The sequence below is a fragment of the Marmota marmota genome, unplaced genomic scaffold, assembly GCF_001458135.2.
Source record: "Marmota marmota marmota unplaced genomic scaffold, marMar, whole genome shotgun sequence".
NCBI classification, from domain to species: Eukaryota; Metazoa; Chordata; class Mammalia; order Rodentia; family Sciuridae; genus Marmota; species Marmota marmota.
In genome coordinates, this window is record NW_025999891.1 from 1,350,177 (window position 1) to 1,373,434 (window position 23,258).

General features: G+C 43.2%; 1 protein-coding gene across 1 annotated transcript in view; it reads right to left on the reverse strand.

Moving 5' to 3' along the window:
- Nucleotides 1–16,844: 16,844 nt before the first annotated feature.
- The window catches only part of Rpa1 (replication protein A1), a 54,481-nt gene continuing 48,067 nt past the window's right edge, over nt 16,845–23,258 (reverse strand). Inside the window, exons 15-17 of the mRNA XM_015501006.2 lie at nt 22,704–22,811; nt 19,247–19,333; nt 16,845–17,789 (exon numbers count right to left, since the gene is read on the reverse strand). Coding sequence (XP_015356492.1) covers nt 17,685–17,789; nt 19,247–19,333; nt 22,704–22,811 — 300 coding nt within the window. The 3' untranslated portion in view covers nt 16,845–17,684. The remainder of the gene's footprint in view (nt 17,790–19,246; nt 19,334–22,703; nt 22,812–23,258) is intronic.

The following is a 23,258-nucleotide window of genomic DNA, read 5'->3' on the forward strand; positions in this document are numbered from 1 at the left end:
TGGCACATGATTAAAGTCTCGTTCTTCCCTGCTCCATAAGCTCATACATTTTTCAGATATGAAGGAGACAAAGCCCTCCTATGCTGAAATTAGACCCCGAAAAATAGGTTACCTGACAGTTACTTGTTTCTAAGTGAAGCGTGATCTAGTGGCTGCCTGGGCTGCCGGGGCTGCGCTTTCTCCTCCCAACTTACTGCCTCTTAACCTCTCTGGGTCCCTTGGTTTGGAGCAGGGATAATAACTCTCCCCCTCCCTCCCTCCGCGGGCTGGTGGAAGGTGTAATGAATCAACGTCTGAAGCACTCTGAAGAGGCCAGGCTCCGGACGCCTTGTAAGTACACAGCATCACCAGCCACCTCTTGAATCTACATCGAGCTGATTTATTTACCTCCCGTGAAAGAGACAACAATCATCATATTTACACTTCATACGGCAGCGGCTTCCTGCATTTCCCCACAGCACCCCGCCCTCTGCATGGCTAAGGACTCCATTAAACAGGCTGCTTTTCCAGGGAAGAGACCCTCCCTCTCCCAGCACCTCTCTTGCCTCCGGATTGCAGCCTTCTTCCCCAGTTTGCAATCTGTTGCCACAAACCACCGCTCACAGGAGGTCGTATCCTCTCCAAGGGAGGATGAGGAAATGAATTCCATAGGCAAAAGAGGCTTCCTTGGAAGTCAAATGCTGCCAGGAATTCAGAAGGGAAGCAGAGGTGCGTGGAAGGTAAATGGATGTTGTATAAATGTTGCGTCATTTACAGAGTGTCCCATCTCTCGAGTTCCTTGTTACCACGCAGGGCCGCAGGACTGGTGGCAAGTTAGGCTGGCACAGGTAGGGCTCACCTGCTGAGTCAGGGCAGGGTCGGTTATACCTTCTGGTTATTGCTGCTGGGGACAGCATTGGATTTTCCTCTTTCTTTCTGGCTTTTTGACAGCCTTCTTCATTTTCTGCAGAATTCAGTACTTGGTGCTCTTACACAGAAAATCATATTATAGGAAAAAGAAGAAGAAAAAAAAGAGTGAAAGGAAAAGATTTGAAAGGTTCTTATTAGTTCTGAGAATTTGAAAGGCTCCAGCTCTTCAGACACCCAAGCCTGGGCCAGGGAGTTTCCACAAGAGCCAGTGTATTTGACATTCTGTAGCAACAGGGTCCAGCACAAGCGTTCCTTGGATGTCACCTGCCAGGAGACAGGATAAATGGGTAGTCTGTCCTCAGAGCCAGAGACTGGCTCCCCAGTGCTGGTGCATGAGGGTGATGCCAAGAGAGGTCCCCTAAAGAATGATGTCTTTATTTCCGTGCTCATCCTGGGCTGCACAAGAAGAAACGCTTCTGTCTGAAAAGCAGGATGGGGCCACCGGAGCTCAAAGAATCACACCCAGGGATTCTGTTCTTTTCCCAGGAGAAAGCAGGGGGCTTGGATGGAGGTAGTAGAGGGTGGGGAAGAGTAACCCAGCATCCCCTGCCTTCCTGCATGGCCACTTCCAGGCTCCTTGGGGGCTGATCATCAGCTCCTGGAAACAGAACTGGCTCAGGCTTGTCTCCAAAGGCATGTCACTGCTGGGCCTGCTGGCTTATCTCCCCAGTGCTTTTGAGATCAAAACCCCCAAACTCGTTAACTAAAAACTTTGTTGAGGGAACAATACCCACCGAGGTGCAGAATGTGGTGCCAACTGTCTCATTAGAGTGTCTTTCAGCATGAAAACTCACAGCCGATGACAGAGGGCACTTGGCCACTGCAGTTCAGAATAAGATGCTGAAGACAGAGGAAAACAGCTGTGTCCAGGTCAAAACAGATTAAATTTACGGCTGGCAGAATGTGGCCGAAAGCTGCTGATTGCATGCTTGGGGCCACTTTTTCTTTTTAAGGTGGTTTTCAAAAACATTCTTTCCCCCACTGCCTCCCCACCCTGGCACCCCACAGGACCTGGGCCCTGGGCATCAGATGGTCCTGTGCTCCTTAGTGTTGTGGCTTAAGATGTCATTAAATGATTTAAAAAAAAAAAAAAAAAACCCAGCCCAAAAGTGTACAATGAAATTGAGCCTGATGCGGAAGGAAGCAGACCCCGGGAAGAACTTGGGGGTAAAGAAGAGTGAGCTCTGTACTTTGCAGTGAGGATTCTAAAACAACAGCCTCCCAGGAGCAACAAATCCCAGATGTTAACAAATACAATAGAAACCCCAGTGAGACCATGAGTCCCCTCAATGACCCAGCCCAAGGAACATGAGAGCATTCAAGATGGCAGAAAGATAGGCTGTATGAGTTTCTTGGGGCTGCTAAGACAAGCTGGTGGCTGAAAACAGCAGAAATTCATTGTATCCAGTTTTGGAAAACAGAAATCTGAAATCGAGATTGTGGTAGGATTGGTCCTTCTGGAAGCTTCGAGGGAGAGTTTGTCCTATGCCTTCTCTTAGTTTCAGTGGCTATGAGGGCTCCTTGGTTTATCTCTGCACCACTCTGCCTGTCTTCATATCTTACCTTCTTCTCTGGGTGTCCTCCCTTCTTCTGTTCTCTGATAAGGACCCTGGTCATCAAATATATGGCCCACCCTAATTCAAATGATCTTTTTTTTTTTTCAGGGGGTTGGGGGAGGTACTAGGAATTGAACTTAGGAGCAGTTGGTCACTGAGCCACATCCCCGGGCCTATTTTGTGTTATATTTAGAGACAGGGTCTCACTGAGTTGCTTAGTGCCTTACTAAATTCCTGAGGCTGGCTTTGAACTCGAAAACCTCCTGCCTCAGCCTCCCAAGTGGCTGGGATTAAAGGCGTTCGCCATAGTGGCACCTGGCTAATTCAAAGGATCTTGTCCTGAGATCCTTTACATAATTACATCTGCAAAGGCCCTTTTTTTTCACATCAGGTCACAATCACTGGTTATGGGTATTCATATCCTTTGAGAAGCTACAATTCAATCCACTATGTCATCAAAGCCACCAGGAGATCTGCTCCCAGGACAATGCCTTCTCCCTATGACTTCTCCCTATTGGGTCCTCTTGCTTGCCAGAGGGAACCTCCCAGAAGCCCCTGGGGCACCTGTGATTTTTGGATCTGCAACAAAGCCACAGGGACATCTAGCCTTTCCTCAAAGCCAGACCACATCTTCCAAAACCATTGTTTTGTCTCAGAGAGTCACTCAGACCCAAGTGCCTTCTCTGGGAGGTGGTTTCTAAGGTGGCAGGCCACCGCAGAGCATCATGCTCTCAAGGCACTCTAGAGGGGGAAGGGAACCCAAAGGAAAGTGTTAAGCTTCACCTGAAGCTCAGCTTTTCTAGGGCCAAATACAAGGAGCTTTGCAAGTATTTTCCAGTCTTTTCTTAATGGAAAAGGGATGGATGTTCATTGTATTCTAATGTGACCTATTATGTCATTGTTTAATTCTGATCATTAGAAATCACTTTCTTTGGTTGAATCAAAACTGACCTACCAGGGCTGAGGGTAAAATAACTCAGTGGCAGAGTACTTGCCTAGCTTGCATCAGGCCCTGGGTTTGACCCCCAGTACTGCAAAAAAGAAAACAATTTAAACCAATCTATCTGCAATGCTCTTCATCTGCTGTCCCAGATTTGCCTACAAGAACCCTAGGGATAAAGGCCACCACCAGGCTCCAGGTTGCCCCATTCTAATCATCTGCAACTATGAAAATATTCCCCCAAAGCCAGGTGTGGTGGCACGCACATGTGATCTTGGGAAGCTGAGGCAAGAAGGGTCACAAGTTCGAGGTGAGCCCGGGAAAATTGGCAAGATCCTGTGTCAAAATAAAAAAATAAAAAGTGCTGGGGATGTGGCTCAGTGGTAGAACATCCCAGGGTTTCATCCTAAGTAACAACAGAAAAAAAGAAAGAAAGGAAGAGAGAAAGGAAGGAAGGAAAGAGAGGAAATATCTCCCAGGTCACAAGGCACCGGCAGCAGGGCCATACCTGCCAAAGAGATCTCTGTCCTTCTTTGAGCATGCACAATCATCAGTGCATTAAAATCATCCTGCTATATGCTAAACACTTTCTATTATTTTCTATCTATACAATAGGCTGGAAGGCGAGCATTAATATCACCCCTGATCTATATGCAGGGGGTGAAATCCAGTAAGTGGAAAATGTGGGATTTGAACCCAGATCTGTCTGACCACAGAGTTCTCACATTGTCTTCTCCCTGTGTTGCCTCCCTCATGTGTGAAGAACAGTCTGCCTCCTACGCCCGGGGGCTGAAAAGTAGAGAAAGGACGGATGTCCTCAAAGCAGGGTGAGGATGAAGCAGAAACTCCAACTGCAGATCTAAACCAAGCAGTAATGTTTTATTTCCATTTCCCTGAGCACACAGTTCGGTTACACTTGGTTTAAACACACACACACACACACACACACACACAGGTTCTCTAGAAATGTCAAGTATTACATTTCAGTGGATGTGTATAGAGCAATCAAAATGTTGAACATCCCCAAACAGATGCGAACCTTCATCAAAGTCTCTTCCCAAAGCACATCACTGAGGTCTGAAAAGAGCAACTCATGTTTCCAGCCCAGTTGATTTCTCTTGCACGTAAGTGCTGACCTCCAAAGTCTGCTCACCTTGCAGGAGAAAATATAGTACAGTCACCCTGCTTATCCAGGTGGCATGCGTTCCAAGACCCCCAGTGGATGCTTGCAACTTCAGATGGTACCAGGTTCTATGTTTTTCCCCCCTGTTTATGATAAAATTCAATTTATAAATCATAGTAAGAGATTAATAACTATAACTAATAATAAAATACAACAATTATAACAATATTCTGCAATTAGAGTGTTGTGAATAGGGCCCCTTCCTCTTCCTCTTCCCCAAATACTGTACTGAACTCCTCTTCCTCCTCCTTATGATGGTGTGAGATGATGCAGCACCTACCCTATGTGAAGAGATGAAGTGAGGTGAGTGACGCGGGCCGGGCACGGTGACGTGGGATGGAGGCCACTTCTGACCTTCTCTGTCGGTCCCTGGGAAGTAGCGTGACGAAATCGCCAACGTCCCACTCTGTCCTGCCCGAGGATGTGAATCACCCCCTGTCCAGCTTATGCATGCTGCATACACTACCCACCCACTCGTTAGTCACTTGGTGGCCATCTCAGTTGCCACGTGGTAGCATTGCAGTGCTTGTGCTCAAGGAACCCTCGGGTCCGGGTGCAATTTAAAACTTCTATAAAGAGTTTTTGGAATTTTTCATTTGGTAGTTTCAGACTCCAGTTGACCACAGGTGACAGAAAGCACAGAAAAGTGAAATGGCAGGTAAGGGGGCACTTGGGTAATTACTATCCCTTTCACAAGTGACAGAGCATTTTATGTTTTCTCCTTCCCACAAATCATTGTGTTTGGGCTTCACTTCCACCCTATGAGACTGGAGGGACAGATGTTACCTTCCCTGTACAGGTAAGAATGTCAGAAGAGAAAGTGTGAGGCCCATGGAGGGAAGCAAAAGAATAACCAGGTATCCAATCTTCTCTGACACCCTTCTTGCAGGATTTCCACCAATGTTCAAGTTTCAGAGTCTTGAAAAGATTTGGAAGGTTTGGGAAAGGAGGAGGAAAGACAGGGGAGAGCGAGCGAGAAAGGACCATATTAGGAACAGGAAGAAGAGCTTTGATGTCACTGAAGCCAAAGACTCGATTATAGCTTCCACCAGGGACACAGAAGACAAGCAATAAGAACCAGGCTCCATCAAGGGGGTGAATCCAGAAGTCTTTTGAAATTACATGTCCTTCCCACTTGCAAGCCCTTCTCATTAGCTTGCCCTTCGCAATGACAAGAGTTGGCCCTGGAGAGATCCGGAAGGCTGGAAGATCTGGTGTGCCTGTGGCCAGAACAGATCCCACGTGCAGGTGCTTCTCTGAGGTCATACTGTTTAATGAATTAAGGTTAACAGCCATAGAGCAAAAGAAAGGGCACTGAACTTTACTCGGCTGTCGTATTGCTTCTAAGTAAATACTTTGGGAATTGCTTCACTCAGTTGTCAAATATCAGTAGCTCCACTGAACGTCACATTGATGGCTGCCCATGGGCCTTCAGGAGGCATGAACAGACCCATCCTTCCTTGAGAGAGTCATACTGGTCCTTGGCTAGTGTAGAACACCCAGGGCACAATGCTGGGGATGTAGCTCAGTGGTAGAGCTCTTGCCTAGCATGTGTAAGGTCATGGGTTCAATTCCTAATGCCACAAAAAAAACAAAAAAAACAAAACAAAGACCAAAACTTACTAGGGCACAGAAAAAGCTTAACAGTCATGCTTCAAAAAATTCTGTTGGTTTAATAATTCCCACCCTGAAGTGCACTAGCATCTTGCAGCAATGGATCCCCAGAGCTTGGCCCTTTTCCACTATGGCCTGGGAGAAGCCTCTCTGGAAAAAAAATTCCCCGCAGCCCACATTACCATTTTGGGGGACCACTCTGCTCTTTTCCATGGAAAAATGACAAGTTGAGGTTTATATGGTCATTTTTGTTACAGTAATGAAAGCCTTAAAATGATCACAAAAGGAAAATAGAAAAATATGCCTCCTAAAAAGAGCCGAGGCAAATTATTATAGCAACCGAATCCTAAAAGGAATTTTCAAGTAAAAATATGGCTCATGTGAAGTTGTTATGGCAACTGACATTTAAAAGTAACTGGATTTGGGCAAGTTTCTTTCTCCACCCTCTCTGCAAAGTCTTGCAGGAACTTCATGCTAAAATTATGCTTTAATTTTAATTAGCCAAATAGGTCATAAATATAGCTTATTCCCAAATCCTTACAGTTTCTACCCTTTGAGCTGCTGATCTACTAATGAGAAAATATTTCTAACAAAAACCCACTTACCATTAAGAACTCCTATCCAATATTTTTCTAATATAATTTATCAATTTAAACACATTGCATAATGTGATATTCTGTAGCATTCCATTAAAATGATAAATAGCAGTGGGGGAAAAAACACCAAGAGATTAAACATATTGTGAGCAGTGTAACTGTATTTAAATAACTCAAACCATTGCCGAGGAAAGCACACTGTTCTCATCATCAAATACAGAGCTGCATATCCTTGACTGTAAGGGTATTAATAGGACAGAAGAAGAGGGGCAATAAGAAATGACAGGCAACTTCAGAAGAAATAAAATTTCTATTAGGCTTTGTTATAAGATTACATCAAAGCAGTTCATATGTTTTAATCTGGGGAGAGCAAAAGCAACTACTTGGGGTTTGTGCCTGGGGGCTGCCTCTGTGTACTGAACCAGACAGTTTGCATAATGAACAATTTTCATTCAATCAGGATCTCAACATAGATAGCTCCCACTCAAAGGTCCCGGGAATAGGCTCATAGTTTTTATCTCCCAGCTCCACCTGCTGGAGAAACAGCGTATTACAGGGAGAAAAGAATGCAGAGCTGCATTTCCAAACCACTATTCCAAATTCAGGTAAAGTTAGAGGCCCTACTTTCAACATCCCCATTCCAAAGCCGAAATGGCTTCTGTGAAGTACCAGAGGATACCGCCTTAACGACTCTTGTAGCAGGCAGGTAAGGTTCGAGGTGACCATGGCCTGAAAATTTTTGCCTTTTCCACTGCTGCCTGAATTAAGGATCTTAGACGTTGGTGTTTGCATTTTGAGGCAAACACCAGGCCCACTCAAGTTGCTGGAAGGCTGTTTGCCTCGAGTGACCAGTGGACAAGGTCACTGATTTAAAACCCCAAATGTAGTTCCTACCTCGCCAGTCGCCTTTCAAGTTTCCCAGATGTCTAAGGCTTCATGAAATAAAAAGGGGGATGGGGTGGAAGGGGAAAGCTACCTAAATGGAATTGCATTTTCATGCACAATGGAAAACTTAAAAGCTGAACAAATCGTTTTGAAAAACTGGCGCAGATGACATTGGCTCGGAGGAAAGAACGTCCAGGGCGAGCGGGCTGCGCCAAGACCCGGGGATACGGCCTAATCCGCCTTTATCTGAGGGTTTAGCGCGGCTCCCGCCGCTCACCTCTCTCGTGGCTGGAGCCGCAGAACAGCTCTGCTTCACCTGGCTCAGTCCCAGGGCGGCCACTCTCCTGTGGGGAGGACGCGCCGGGAGGGGGAGCGACATCAAGCCGCGTGAAACTGTTTTCGAAAACCTGGGACGATCATTTAAATGTTTAAAATATGCACATGGTAATTCAAAACTAATTACCCTGAGCACATTTGAAACATTTATGCCATCATTTCTGGATCCTGCCTACTGATTGTGCGCGGCAGCTCACTCTGGTGTTTCTATAAACTGCTTCAGCGATTTTAACTTCCAGGCTAAATCAGGCAGCCGCAGACTCTGCCTCCCGCCCCTGGTTGGTGGAGAGACCCCTTCTCTGACTTCCAGGAGAGGAGGCAGCGCCTGTTTCCCTGGAGAGCCATTTGTCATGGTCTTGTAGTTCTGGCTGCCGAATCATTGCTCTTATTGCTGTTCATAATTGTCATTTCCATTATTTAATTTAGGTTAAAATGACCTCTCCCCCCACCGATTCCTTTTTTTCCTTGTTCCTCCCCATTACCCCTTCCTCTGTCTCAGCACAGCGGCCCCCATTTCCAAATTCATCCAGGCCCATTATAGAGTTCCCTTGACATTCATATCCCACCTGGTTGCTTCCCTATTTGGGGGGTGAATGCGGGACATTTTCTGAGTCCTAAGGTGACATCCACCAGCCATCTTGAGAAGCAAGACAGAAGTGGGCCAATCTGAACACACGGCAGCCATGGCTGAGGCGCACGTGTTACGTAGCTGAGGCACACACGTGCACACAACACACGTGCACACACCGCCAGACACGTGCACGCGCGCCTCATACACAGGGCAAACCCTGCTTCTAGACTAATTAGACCTAGGCAGGTCCTGAAGCAAATTCATTTCCCCCTTTTGCAGAACAAAATGAGTTCTCCTCCTTTGGGGGTACTAAACCAGCATGCCGGTGGCTAAAAGCCCAAGATGGGTGACGTTGTGGTGGAAATCACTCCAACTTCCTAAGCCTAACCAAGGAATCTGACCTCGGGTTGGGGAGCTGAGGGGCATTATTCTAGAGTCAAGAAATTAGCTTATAAGTATGTTCCAGGAAAAAGACAAATGAGGGCTGGCGCCTTATTAGTGCTTTGAAGATGCCAGTGGCAGGTTTTAGATGTTTAGAAATTAAAAAAAAAAAAAAAAACTGGGTTAGATTCCCACAATCAGCTGAAGTTTGACAGAGTGATATTACCGGGTTTAACTAGAGCCATTAAGAGACTCTTCATTATCCCCACACCACTGCCACCAAAGTTATCACATGAGCCATAATGCAAGAGAGAATTTTCATTCCATCAACAAGAGAGGGAGCCAGTCTATCTTTGTCCAAAGGAAATGAGCAGCCCAGCATGAAGCTTGTGAGGAATCGAGTGTACAACACTCCAATAACATCCCCTGCAGGATTTCCTCAGCGATTTAGTTGGCTAAGCAGAGGCGGGCTGCGCTGGAGCAATCTTCCTGTGGACCTAGCTTGCAAGCTCACCAGCTCCATGAGCAACAGAAAGGTCAATTAACGACAAAGAACACTCACGAAGACCTACATTCCACAGGGCTTAAGTATTAAGCTCCAAGGAAATCAAGATCCAGGTCGTTCTCCTGATGTTCAGCAATCTCATTTATTATTTTTCCACGAAGATCTACCACTCAAACCAAGCTAATTTCCTTGGTATCACCTGCGCCTATTTTATATTCTCCTACACAGTGTGCTGTCCCTTCAGCATGAAATGGGTTTTTCTTTTCCTCCTGCCAATCCATTTCTTGAACCTTCACAATGACAGCTTGCAAGTTGTGTGGCTGCCTCTACCAGCTTGTCCCCCCTTCCCTCCACTAGACTCTTCTCCTGCACCACATACTCGATCTGCTCTGAATCACTCTGCTTGTTGATAAAGCACGTTCTTCCATTTTGTGAGCCTTCCCCTCCCCGATTTAACATCCGGAGAAGGGACTTCATCTTACATTTCCCGGGGTGTTTTAAGCAGTGTTCTCACATTAGAGACACCCGTGTTAGATATACTGATGGACCAAGTGAGTGGGTTGTAGCTGGACTTAGATGACCCAGCACACCCCCATACACGGAACAAAAATTTGCACCCACCCCTTGTTCAGATGTTCCTGGCATTCTATAACTTGCCCAAAGCCAGATTTATTGCTCCTGCTGTAAAGTGTATCTTCTCTAAGCCTCACTTAAAAGCTACCACTTGGCAGAAGATCAAGTTAGAAGTGCAAGATAGCAGGTGATGGTGAGGGTAGGAGGGGATAGGGAGGGCAGGGTGGAGCAAATAATTGAAGCTCCGAGAGCTACCAGCTCAATATTTAACCTAACTGGTAATTTGCTGTGACAATTATGCCACGAATGGAACACTACTACTATGCAAGAATGTCGCTCTCTAATTAAGAGGGCTCTGCTTTTCCTAGTCACCCGCACTTTAATAACACACACAAAATGAGACTTGGCTCCAGGAGCTAAAGGTTCCATTAGGAGGCTTGTGTAGCATGCAGCTGTGGTGTGCACATCGGCCATGAGTGATGCTGGCCGGTTAAGCCTGCTAACACCTTCAATTCGCCCTCAGATGGAGACAGAGAGAGCACCGTTCAGGCCCTCACCACACGAACCCCATTTGACTGACAGGCATCTTCCCAGAAAGCTTGTGCGTGCCTCCACTGCAAATCGACACACTTTCCCACAGCACCTCTTTCAACCAGGAAGGCTCGGCATGGGTTTGATCCTTAAAGAGTAACTTTAATAAGGATTTTCACAAAAAATAAAAGTCTACGGGAACAAATCTTCCTCTTAAGAGATGGAGAGCAAGGGCTGGGGTTGTGGCTCAGTGGTAGAGTGCTCACCTAGCACACATGAGGCACTGGGTTTGATCCTCAGCACCACATAAAAATAAAATAAAGATATTGTGTCCACCTAAAACTAAAAAGTAAATAAATATTTAAAGAAAAGATGGAGAGCAAGACAGGAACAGGAATACAGACACATGCACACACACATACCCCTAGCCAAACACTCTGGTATGAGACAAAAGAATATTATTAATATCACGGCTATAAAGAAGGATGCTGCCATATTCTAAACTGACTGCTGGATTCCTGAAACGTGGCTAAGCAAGACAATTTTTTTTTTTTTTTTGCTTAATTAGTGGTGGTTTGCTGCCTAGAGAGAGCCCATTAGAAGAGAGCTCATTTGCAGGGATGTACCTTATAAAGCTATTCAGATTTTAAATAAACAGTGGAGAAGGAGATGGGTGGCCACGGTGGTGGGAGAGAGGGTGTTATGGAAGCAGAAATGCTTCTGCAGAAGTCAAGCTCGGCATTACAAGCCTGAGTGCTGAGGAGATCAGCTTTCCTAGGCAAAACTATAAGCCTTTAAAATTTTAGGCCAATAGAAATGACCTCTGTACCATGGCTGACTGAAGATATAAATAAACTTCAACATGAACAGCAGTGTCAATGGTGAGAGGAGATGAGAGTCCAATTGGGGCTTATTTTTAAAAAGTCCCGGTTGTTCTGGCTCCTTCAGGGCAGGGTATTCATAAGCACAGAGCTGCTGCTCCCTGCTGGGAGCTCTCCTGCTGGACGCACCAGCCCCTTGGTTACCTAACTACTGAAAGGAAGCTATACCACACACAAGTTAAATATAGGATGGGTTATCTGCATTTTACAAGCACCAGGCAGGTTATCTGAAGAAGCTGTCATTTTTAATGACAGCACCAACTTCCAATTACCAAACTGGGTAATACACTAGAGAACAGGTACAATTTTATAAGAATGGCTCACCATTATTAAAAGTTTACCTGATCACTTTTGAAATGGGTATAAATATTAAATGTGAGGCGGTTGGGATTAAATTTTTCACCAGTTTTTTTTTTTTTTTTTTTGGTGGTACTGAGGATTGAACCCTGCAGGGCCTTGTGCATGCAGGGCAAGCACTCTACCAACTGAGCTATATCCCCAGCCCCCTTACCTGTCTATTTCAAGGCTGAAAAAACAAAAGTTGTTTTCTTTTTTGTTTTGTTTTTAAAGAGAGAGAGAGAGAGAGAAAATTTTTTTTTTTACTCCAACAATTCTTTTTTATTTTTATTTTTTTTTACTTTTTGGCGGACACAACATCTTTGTTTGTATGTGGTGCTGAGGATCGAACCCGGGCCACACGCATGCCAGGCGAGCGCGCTACCGCTTGAGCCACATCCCCAGCCCCGAGAGAATTTTAATATTTATTTTTTTAGTTTTCAGCGGACACAACATCTTTGTATGTGGTGCTGAGGATCGAACCCGGGCCGCACGCATGCCAGGCGAGTGCGCTACCGCGTGAGCCACATCCCCACCCCAAAAAGTTGTTTTCTTGAAAATTGGACATTTTGAGATTTACCATCAGCTAAGAAGTAGGGGTACAAGGTAACAGCCATAAAGAGCCTGGGCGAAACTGAAAGCCAGGTGTTTGGTTCAAAGCCTTAAATACATCCACAAGTTTGCTGGCAAGTCACCAGCTATCATGACAAGCTCCATACAAATTGGGGTCTGATGACAGTTAAAGCAAGTAGGAATCTCTCTCTCTCTTTTTTTTTTTTTTAGTAGTTGGACACAATACCTTTATTTTATTTATCTTTATGTGGTGCTGAGGATCGAACCCAGGGCCTCACACGTGCTAGGCAAGCGCTCTACCGCTGAACCACAACCCCAGCCCGCAAGTAGGAATCTCTTATCCCAAACCCCATCAAACATTATTCACACAGGGTACCAACTTCTGGGGCCTTCTCCCAACTTCTATGGCTTCTACATAGTTTCCTCCATGAGTGATGAATGTAGAATGAGTAACTGTGATCAGCTGTGGCATGCATTCCTCCATGCAGTCAGCCCCTGACCTAAATGAAGGTTACAGTCCAAATGTCTCAACTCACTTGTTTCTTAGTGCAGTCTTTGCTGATGACTCCCGTCTCCAGTGATCTTGCCATCTACTGAATTTTAATTTCACTGATATGACTATGTAGCCCCAAGCCTTACTCGAAATAGACCACAGTTCCTGGGAATGAGTATCTTGATTTAAAGCCATCTAGAGGGGATATAGCTCCATGGTAGAGCACGTGCTTAGCATGCCTGAGGCCCTAGCTCAAAAGTAAATATATAGCTGGGTGCAATGGTGCACTCCCATAATCCCAGCTACTCGGGAGGCTGAGGCAGGAGGATTGCAAGTTTAAGGCCACCCTCAGCAACAATTTAGGGAGGTCCTAAGCAACTTAGTGAGACCCTGTCTCAAAACAAAATAAAAAAGACCGAAGATGTGGCTCAGTGGTAAAGTGCCCCTGGTTCAATTCCCAGCTAAAAACATCACACATGTTACATACACATAAAATCAAGGAGGCTAGAACAGGTGGCCAAGGAGACAACTGACCAGGTGCTTTTCTCAACGACCTACCAAAATTTCTATCACAAACATAATTAAAAGATTTAAGGATCAGTAACTAATAGCTTTAGAGGAAGAATCAAGTTGATTTATAAAGCAAGTCAAATGTGCTCCTGGGAAGCCATCTCTGCTATGCTGGCAGAAAACAAGGGTTCAGGCCTCTTGGTGGTCACCACCCGCATCCCTTGGGTAGGTGGTAAAACCAGGGATGACTCCAAAGCTTCCCTTCCCACTCTCCCTCCATTCATCTACCAACTTCTAAAGGGTCTGCTCAAATTACCTGCCGGCTCTCGATGACACACAGGGTAAGACGAGTTATCACTGGACTTGGGCAACAGAAAAACAATCAGAGAACCTAACAGGACAAGAAGCACAAGCGTGTATTTTCACAATGCTGTGAAGAAAACCTGTTCATGCCCATGTGAACCTGAGTTTATAACAATTTAAAAAGTAGAAGAATCTGTCAAGATCGATTCGGCTCCATAAATATACACATCCAAATAGCCAAATACCACTTAAAATGATGCAGATCTATTTTCATCAAAGAAGATCTCCATCATCTAGTGCTAGATGTTACAAAATGGTATGATCCCATTTCATTCTTTTGTGACACTGGGGATGAAACCCAGGGCCTCATGCATACTAGGCAAGTGCTCTATCACAGCTGCGACTAATGACCTCCACCCTCTTTGGTTTAAAACCTGTTATTTATCCACATTTATATATACACAGAAAGTAATTAAACAAGTGGTTATTGTTGGTTGATGGGATTATGGATGATTTTTATTTTTCTTGTTTCCAAGTTATTTTTCTAAAATAAATGTGGATTACTTGCATAAGAAGTAATGATCCACCTGGGCGTGGCGTGACAGTGATCCCCTACTAAAGAGACTGAAGCCAGAGGACTGCCAGTTCAAGGTCAACAACTCAGTGAGACTTTGTCTCAAATTAAAAAAATAAAAAGGGCTGGGGATATGGCTCAGTGGTTGAGTATACCTGAGTTCAGTTCCCAGTACCAAAAAAAAAAAAAAAAGGCTGAGGATATAGCTCCGTGGCAGATTATCGCTGGATACAGAAAAATAATTATCAATGGTCCAAATTTCCCCTTTATTTTTTCTTCAGTAAGTACTAACAATTCTTTTTGTTGTCGGTACAGGGGTTGGGGCACTCGACCACTGAACCACATCCCAGCCCTATTTCCTATTTTATTTAGAGACAGGGTCTCACTGAGCTGCTCAGCACCTCACTTTTACTGAGCCTGGCTTTGAACTCACGATTCTGCTGTCCCAGCTTCCCAAGCTGCTGGGATTACAGGTGTGCACCACCATGCCCAGCAAGTACTAACAAATACTTAACAAGCTAAATAATAAAATAAACTCATTGTGTTAAGATCCCTTCCAACAAGTGAAAATAAAACATCTAAACTGTTGTATTCTTTTTGAGAGAATAATTATTTCCAAAGATGTTTGTAAAAGCCAGAATTCTCCCCACAGAGTAGATTATAAGACTAAGATGTAGCAAGCCATACAAAAATGTGGAGGATTAAAAAACAACTACCAAACTCACTCTTTGAGAGAAGGAAACAATCAGTTTATTAGAGGATCAGGAGTGGCCTTCTAACAAGTGCAAAGGAGGAAAGGCTGAGCAACCTGTTTCATTTTCTATAAATAAAGCCTTGGCAGGCTTATTGCCAAAGAAACACAAGTCAATATAAACCTTTATATACTGGGCTGCCAAACTTCACTTTTAGACAGTATATTAATTATGTAGTCAATAACTATGGGTTTCATTAGCGTATTAAATACCACGATCAATATTATTTATACTTTTCAAAGACAGGCCACTCAGGAAAAAAAAAAAAAAAAAAGGTGGGGGAGAAGGGCAGTTTTGACCCTGCAGTTAAAAAAAAAAAAGTCAGAACAGCACACTAGAGATTAGTAAGGCTTTAATGGAAAGCATAAAACACTGAAAATATGGACAGAAATCAGATTATTACCTTTTTATTTATTTATTTTTTCTTTTTTCACAATGAGACTGAGGAGAATTCAAGAACCATTTAAAATAAAGGCGAAATGATTAGATTTTTTCCCTAATTGCTTAATGCTGATGTCACGCTGTACGCAAAATAAACATTGATCTCTAAGTGAAAGATGAGAAATAGAACAACATGAACGGCCTTTCAAGGTAAACTATATCCAAGAGAATTCTAAGAACTGTGGGCCAGAATCTACTTAGGCAACCCTCTGGGACCTAAATCTCTTAAAAGCAAAACAGTGGAGCCAATTTCTGAGGCTGCTCTGCTGGTGATCTGATTTTTTAGTAGGGAAATCTGTTAAGCATCCTCCCTCCAGGGAGCCCCCTCCCTCTCACTCCCCCTGGGTTTCTAATCGCATCCATGTAGATATGCTGCTTTCCTTGCACTGGCCGAGGACCAAGTATGGAGACTGGTCCAGCATCCTCGGACATATGCTGGTAGGGCTGCTAGTCAGTCCCCTTCACTGGGCAGACAGATACATGCTGGGGAGAAGGAGGAATGTCGGGAATAGTAGATATAAAAGACTGGTTACTGGACTGAAAGCTAGATTACCATCTCCAACCCACAATTTGTCAATCCCAAACAGCACTGAAGACTATAATTTTCTAGTCAATGCTTGATCAGCAAGGTCAGACAGAAAAAGAGTTTCCTTAAATCTTGGTGAGACCTCAGCCAGAGAATCAAGTGCAACCCAATTCCCTTCTTCTGAGATGAGGGAAGGGTAAGGAGAAATGAATCTCAACCCTCAGTGGGCCTCAAAGGAAGCCATTTTGTCTGTTTTCAGCAATTGGAGTCATTCAGTCTAAGGTTGGCTGCTTCCTCTTGATAAAGGAGAGCTGAGGATGAAACAGACAGGGTGGCACCCCTCTTGGGGTCCACAAAGCCTCCACATGTTGAATCTACACAAATTAGAAACCAGGGCCGCAGCTGCAGGCCGACTGCAACACTGCCCGCATACTTGGAGAGATGTGCAGCAAATGCCAAGCGGTGTGTTGCAGCAACTGGATAGATAATTAATATGATTAGGAACACACAGCGCAAGCATGCTCTTGCTGACTGAAAAGCCCAGTAGCATAATTACTGTTTTCTTACTGGCTCACTGTCTGTACACATTTCAAAGCCTGGTTGGTGTTAGACTGCTGTGTAAACATCAATAAAAATTCCAAAGTGCCAGATCATCAGCATTCTTGGGCACAATGGCTTTTCTTTTTTGTGTTTTCATTCTTTTAAAGATGCATTTTGGGGTTGCAAACATTAGCAAGAATGATCTCCAGGCCTTGGACTAATCTCCAAGTTTGTAACGAGTTAACATCTCTCCCAAGTGAACATTTATTATGAAGGCTAATTAATTGCTTTCCAGTTACAAGAACCCTTTGCATTCAAAGAAAGTAGGATTCACATGCATAGAATATACTGTTTATTAAAACAAAGTAAGGGAAACAAAAGGCTTCTTCTCTTCAAAATCCTTTCTATTTAACGTAGCTTTAATCAAGAAATGAAACACACAAACACAAGAAATGATGTACAGGTAGACACAGTGTCTTTCACCAACCAAATGCAGCATTAATCGAAGTGAAAACTCCAGCAATGCTTTGTAGTTGCCTGCATGTCCCTGGGGGACAGCAAGTCAATGCTTATCAGCCATCCTCACAAGAAACAATTTTGATTAATATCAGACCCATCTGACGCAGTCTATTAAATCTATTAAACCCTGAAGGAAGGATAGTCTTCAGATATAAAGATATGCCTTTGATTAATAATTCTACCCTACTGCCATTCCAAGCTTTAACGATGATGTGGCACCTCTAGAGAGAGGCTTTGAATTCCAGGAAGACACACAGACTCAATGCCTGGGTTCCTCACCAACGCGCCTAGCTCCCTGCAGGAGGAACCCAAGTTGAAGGCGTCACCACTGGAGAAGCAAAACTTGAGTGACATAATTTAATTCACTGTTTGCAGAGTTAGGGTCAATTACTTGTGACATAATTGCTGCTTGAAGATAAAGAAATTTTAATAAAATCAGCAAAAGCCTGAAGTCAGAGGGAGGGCCTGGGTCTGAGAGTTTGCACTACAGCCCTCTGAGCACTTTGTCCTTTGCCTGGGTCCCATGAGGCACTCAGAGGGAAACTGCCAGTCCACCACAGAGGTGCTCTAACTCTTGACTATCATGTGGGGGTAGGAACGAGACTGACTCCATTTTAGCTTTCAAACTTCTGCCCAATCAGCGCTGAACTGCTCTCTTACATCGCCGCGTTTCTCCTGATGTTCATGATCAGTCTTTTGCCGTAGTCTCTGTAGTCCACGGGCTTCACGTCCATCACAGTGGCCTTAATTCGAGACTCATCCTTTGAAATGAGAAAAGCGGTTTGTGAGTGATAGAAGCCCTGGCATGGAGCAGTGGTGATAACCCGCTTTGCTTCAGTGATTTCAACAAGCCCAGCAGGAGGAAACAGACACACTGATTCAGAGTTCAGTAATTCCCACAAAGAAAACACTGTGTGTGAGAGCCTAGCCCAAAATTCTCAGGGCTGGGACAGTGGCCAAAACATCTCTGCTTTGTGCAGGCCCTTTCCTTCCTGTCCTCAGGTGCTCAACACTCAGAGACCTCAAAGTCTAACTGAATGGCTTTGAGGGGCATCTCTAGTCTTTATTCTTTTTATAGGGGGGCAAATAGGAGCCCTGAGAGGATAAGTGACTTGCCCAAAGCCACACAGCTTGTTTGAAAGCTGATTTTCATCTCAAGAAAAGCTGAGCTATTGTCAAAGAAAAAGCACCTATAGCAGAGGGGGTGGCCCTGTCTCAGCTCTGATCATTTTCCTTGTCCGTAACAAGAGGGGACTTAAGTAACCCTAAAATCCCTCTTTAGCCCAATCCATTCCCTCCTGTCATATCACACTGCTATTTGACATCCATCTCATTTAATGCTTACAAACATCTCACCCAAAGTCTGATAATACAGAATGAGTTAAATGCTGCAGCTGGCAAAGGTTGGCAGACTTCTTCCTTCTCACTCATATATTATCTCCAGGGACTGAGTAGTGCCTTTAGAGGCAGAAAGGGTGATGCCCAGAGGTTGCATGGTCCAGCTAGCAGCTCTCACACTCCCGAGTGCTCAGTACATTATTAAATATACTGATATTTTAAAAAACGGTTAGGAGAAAAGCTTGGAAGTCCAACAGCTTGGGTTGGAATCTCAGGTCTGTTGCTTGCTAGCACATGACTTTCAGGCCAGAGACTCAATCTCAGCATGCCTGCATTTTTCATTGGCAAAATGGGGGCACCACAGGGGGTACTGTGAGGATCAAGTGAGACAACACATGTAAAGGATGTAGGACAGTGGCTGACAGTGCTCAGTGAAAGCTGCTTATCATGCTACACAACCGTAGGACATGGGCAATTAAAGGAATTTTCAAGGTAATTTTAACTATATGTGACCTTTGTTTCATATGTTGATTAAACTTATAAGAGCTGTGAGTCTAGTATACACATCACCATTTTTTTATCAGTACACAGACAAGAATACCAAACCAAACAAAAACCCAGATTCTAATGAAAAGAGCCATATAGACAGCATTTCCCTGCCTAGATGTTCAAACAAGACATTGAACCTGAGTCTGTTTCCTCAGCTGACAATGGGGTAAGAGTGCCTCAGTGCAAGGAAAGTTCCACAAGTAATGAACACAGGGTGCTCAGCCGTGGGTCAGGCATTCAATAGGCCACTCAAAGACTCCAATACTGGAACGTTGCTGGGGAGCAGTCATTTCCCACTGTTAACCCTTCTGTCTCTGACGACCTTACTTACATTGTAGGTCTCCAGTTTGACCCTGATTTTGAATGTGAAAGATCGAAAGTTGGCGTTCTGGAAAACTTCTTCAAATGCCTGCTCATTCTGTAAAAAACAAACATAAAAAACTACACATGGGGGCTGGGGATATAGCTCAGTTGGTAGAGTGCTTGCTTTGCATGCACAAGGCCCTGAGTTCAATCCCCAGTACCACCAAAAAACAAAAACAAAACCAAACTACACATGGAAACTACTGGATTACTTATATAAGAGCATGTGTGTCGCGTGTGTGTGTTGCTAGGGACTGAACCAGGCTCTTGCACATGCTAGGTAGGTGCTCTATCACTGAGCTATATCCTCCAGCTTTTTATTTTTTGAGACAGGGTCTTTTCCAAAAATTTTTTTTTGATCTGTGGTTGGTTGAATTTCAGATGCAGAGGGCTGACTGTCATCAAATTCACAGAAGCAGAATGGTGGTTGCCAGGTGCTGGGAGAAGTTGGGAATGGGGAGCTATTGTTTGAATACAGTTAGTGCCAGTTAGTTACATGCTTCAAAATGGTTACAATGGTAAGTTTTATGTTATGTTTATTTTACCACATATGAAAAATTAAAAACATTCTTAGAAAACACATTTCTAGGGGCTAGGGATGTAGCTCAAGTGGTAGCATGCTCGCCTGGCATGCGTGTGGCCCGGGTTCGATCCTCAGCACCACATACAAACAAAGATGTCGTGTCCCGCCAAAAACTAAAAAATAAATATTAAAAAATTCTCTCTCTCTCTCTCTTAAAAAAAAAAAAAAAACCACATTTCTAAGACTTCAAATGTTTGTGATGGAATTGAGGTTGTGGCTCAGTGGGAGAGTGCTTGCCTCACATGTGTGAGGCACTGGGTTCAATTCTCAGCACCACATATAAATAAATGAATAAAATAAAGGCCCATCAACGCTAAAAAAATATTTATATAAGAATTTGGTGAGAAAGCTGGGTATGGTGGTGCATACTTGCAATCCCAGACTCTCAAAGAGACTGAGGCAGGAGGATCTCAAGTTCAAGGCCAGCCTGCATAACTTAGAGACACCCTGCTCAAAATAAGAAATATAGCCAGGCGCGGTGGTGCATGCCTGTAATCCTAGCAGCTGGGGAGGCAAAGGCAGGAGGATCACAAGTTCAAAGCTAGCCTCAGCAAAAAGTGAAGTGCTAAGCAACTCAGTGAGATTCAGTCTCTAAACAGAATACAAAACAATGCTGGAGATGTGGCTCGGTGGTCAAGTACCAAAAAGAAAAGGAAAGGAAAAAAAACCCAGGTGGGAAAACACCAGAAAATGTAAGTTCAAGTTCAAATTGTCATTTATTTCATTATTTCAGTCTCTGTATAAATACTAATTTAGTAAGTACATATAGACAGGTAGAATGGGCAAAGGTCTGGGAATATCTAAAAACACAGTCCTTTCTCTCTTATTTGCATTCCTCAATGCTACTTAAAGTTTTTGTATTGAAAAAAAAATTCTGGTAAGGCAAGTATGCATAAAACACATAAAATAAACTTATAATAACTTTACATATAAAACTAATAGTTGCTATAAGTAAAGTAATTTGCAAGCATATGGAACATGAAAATGGCTTTATCATATGGACCTCTTTTCGTAAATGTTACTTGAACAAAATAGTCATTCTCTGGGCTATCAACATGTAATAAAATTATATGTTAAACCTTAAGAGAATTATATAGCCGCCATTATTCTTCCAGATTAGGAAAAGCATGGCTGCACACATGCTCCAAGAGCACCACAGCTCTGCACCTGGACCCTGTGGAACACACCTACAATCCCAACCTCTCTAGAGGCTGAGGCAGGAGGACCACATGTCTTGGCCAGCCTGGGTAACTTAGTGCAACCCTTATTCAGAAATAAAAAAGGCTGGGCTGGGGCTGGGGCTCACTGGGAGAGCACTTACCTAGCATGTGTGAGGCACTGGGTTTGATCCCCAGCACCACATAAAACAAACAAACAAACAAAAGAAATTTAAAAAAGGCTGGGGGTGTAGCTCAATGGTAGAGCACTTGCCTAGCATGCATGAAGTCATGGTTCTATCCCCAGTATTACAAGGAAAAAAAAAAAAAAAGCCACTATGCTTCCGGAGGGAAGAGTTCCTATATATCCTTATTCACCAGCAGTAAAAACAGTCAAATATAAGCTCATAAAAAATCCTGAAAGGCTGACTGGAGCCTTAAACTCTGATATGAAAATAAAGGACCAGATGAAATAGATACAAGATACTATCACACTTCAAAGTCAATTCCAGTTATTTTTGTAAAAGAACTTGTTGCTTCTAGTAAAGCAAGCGAGATTATAAAATATATCTTACATAAAAATGCATAAAATAAACTATAATAACTTTATATAAAACTAATAATAACTTCATTATATAGACATTTTATAAGTATTATATGACCAAAAATGAAAGTTGTTCTCTAGGCTTTCAACATGTACATTAAAAGAACTTGTGACTATTTTCAGAGATCTCATGGACAATTTAAAATAGAAGTGGGGACAGAATCAAATAGAACCAAGGACAGAAAGGAAAAAAAAATGGCAAATTCTCTTTTCTTTGTGACCTTTGTAAGCATTCCAATTTGGAGGAAATATGGGGAGGCTGGGGGTGGGGACAACACATATATATAGATGGATGCCGATTTTCATGGCCTAGAAAATACAGGTTTACTAGTCTTCTATGTTACATCTGAGCAATTACTAATTAGTAGTCTATTCTCTGCACTAAATAATCCTAATATGTAAAAATTCGAATTTGTAAAAATAAAATGGGTAAAATCTTATGAAAGAAAATTGCTTCATAAGAATTATATCTGATGATCTTTAATAGCAAGCACCTCATGTGTGCATTTAAAACAGAATTTGACTCAAATGTTCTGGAAGGCATTTATTATATTAAAAAGGCACACCTAAATTCTGGGTTATTTACCATCCAAATTTGAGTGATAAGAAGCACACATAGTATCTACATAGAATAAACAGGTGCTTTATTTTGTCAGGCCTGGTGGCACATGCCTATAATCGCAGTGATTTGGGAGGCTGGGGCTGGAGGATTGCAAGTTCAAAGCCAGCCTCAGCAACTTAGTGGGACACTAAGCAACTTAGACTGTGTTTAAAGTTAAAAATAAAAAGAACTGGGGATGTAGCTCAGTGGTTAATTGTCTCTGTGTTTAATCCCCAGTAACCCTTTCCCAAAAAAGGTGCCTTATTTGTAAAGCTTTTTTTATACACCTGTTTCATTACCTCATTGTTATACACATTCAAAATGGACAAAATTAGAAAAAAATCAGATGTGATAACAAATAACCACCAGACTAAGAAATGATATATAACACCCAAAATTAGGAAACCAAAAAATATTAAACAGCAAAAAGTGCTCATTGTTATGAGAATAATTACAGCTATAATAAAATATGTGGCTAACCTTCTCTTTTAATTCCCCAAGATAAGCAGCGTTTTGTCCGAGGATAGCTTCAGCAGACTCCTGGAAACAAGTCACCCACTGATTTTCTTGAAAATCCGCAATATTTGCCTAAAACATATAATTTTATTATTTCAACAAAGAAATAATAAAAGACACACTGAAAGTGAGAGATTAACTTTTTCACTCATTAAAATGATTTCCAAGAGAAAAAATATTACCGTTACATATAGACGTAGTTGCCAACTTAGGGTGATTTGACTTAATAATTTTCACCTCATGAAAAAATCATAACCATTCAATAATTGTTTTCCACATTAAGTTCAGTATTCAATAAATTATATGAGATTCAAGACTTTAATCATAAAATGGGTTTTGTAAACTGAGTGTGGTGATGTACACCTGCAATCCCTCAGCTTGGGAGGTTGAGGGAGGAGGGTCACAGGTTGGAGGCCAGCCTCAGCAACCAAGCAAAACCCTCCCTCAAAATAAAGGTCGGAATGTAGCTCAGTGCCCCTGGGTTCAATCCTCCTCAATCAATCAATCAATATGGGGGGG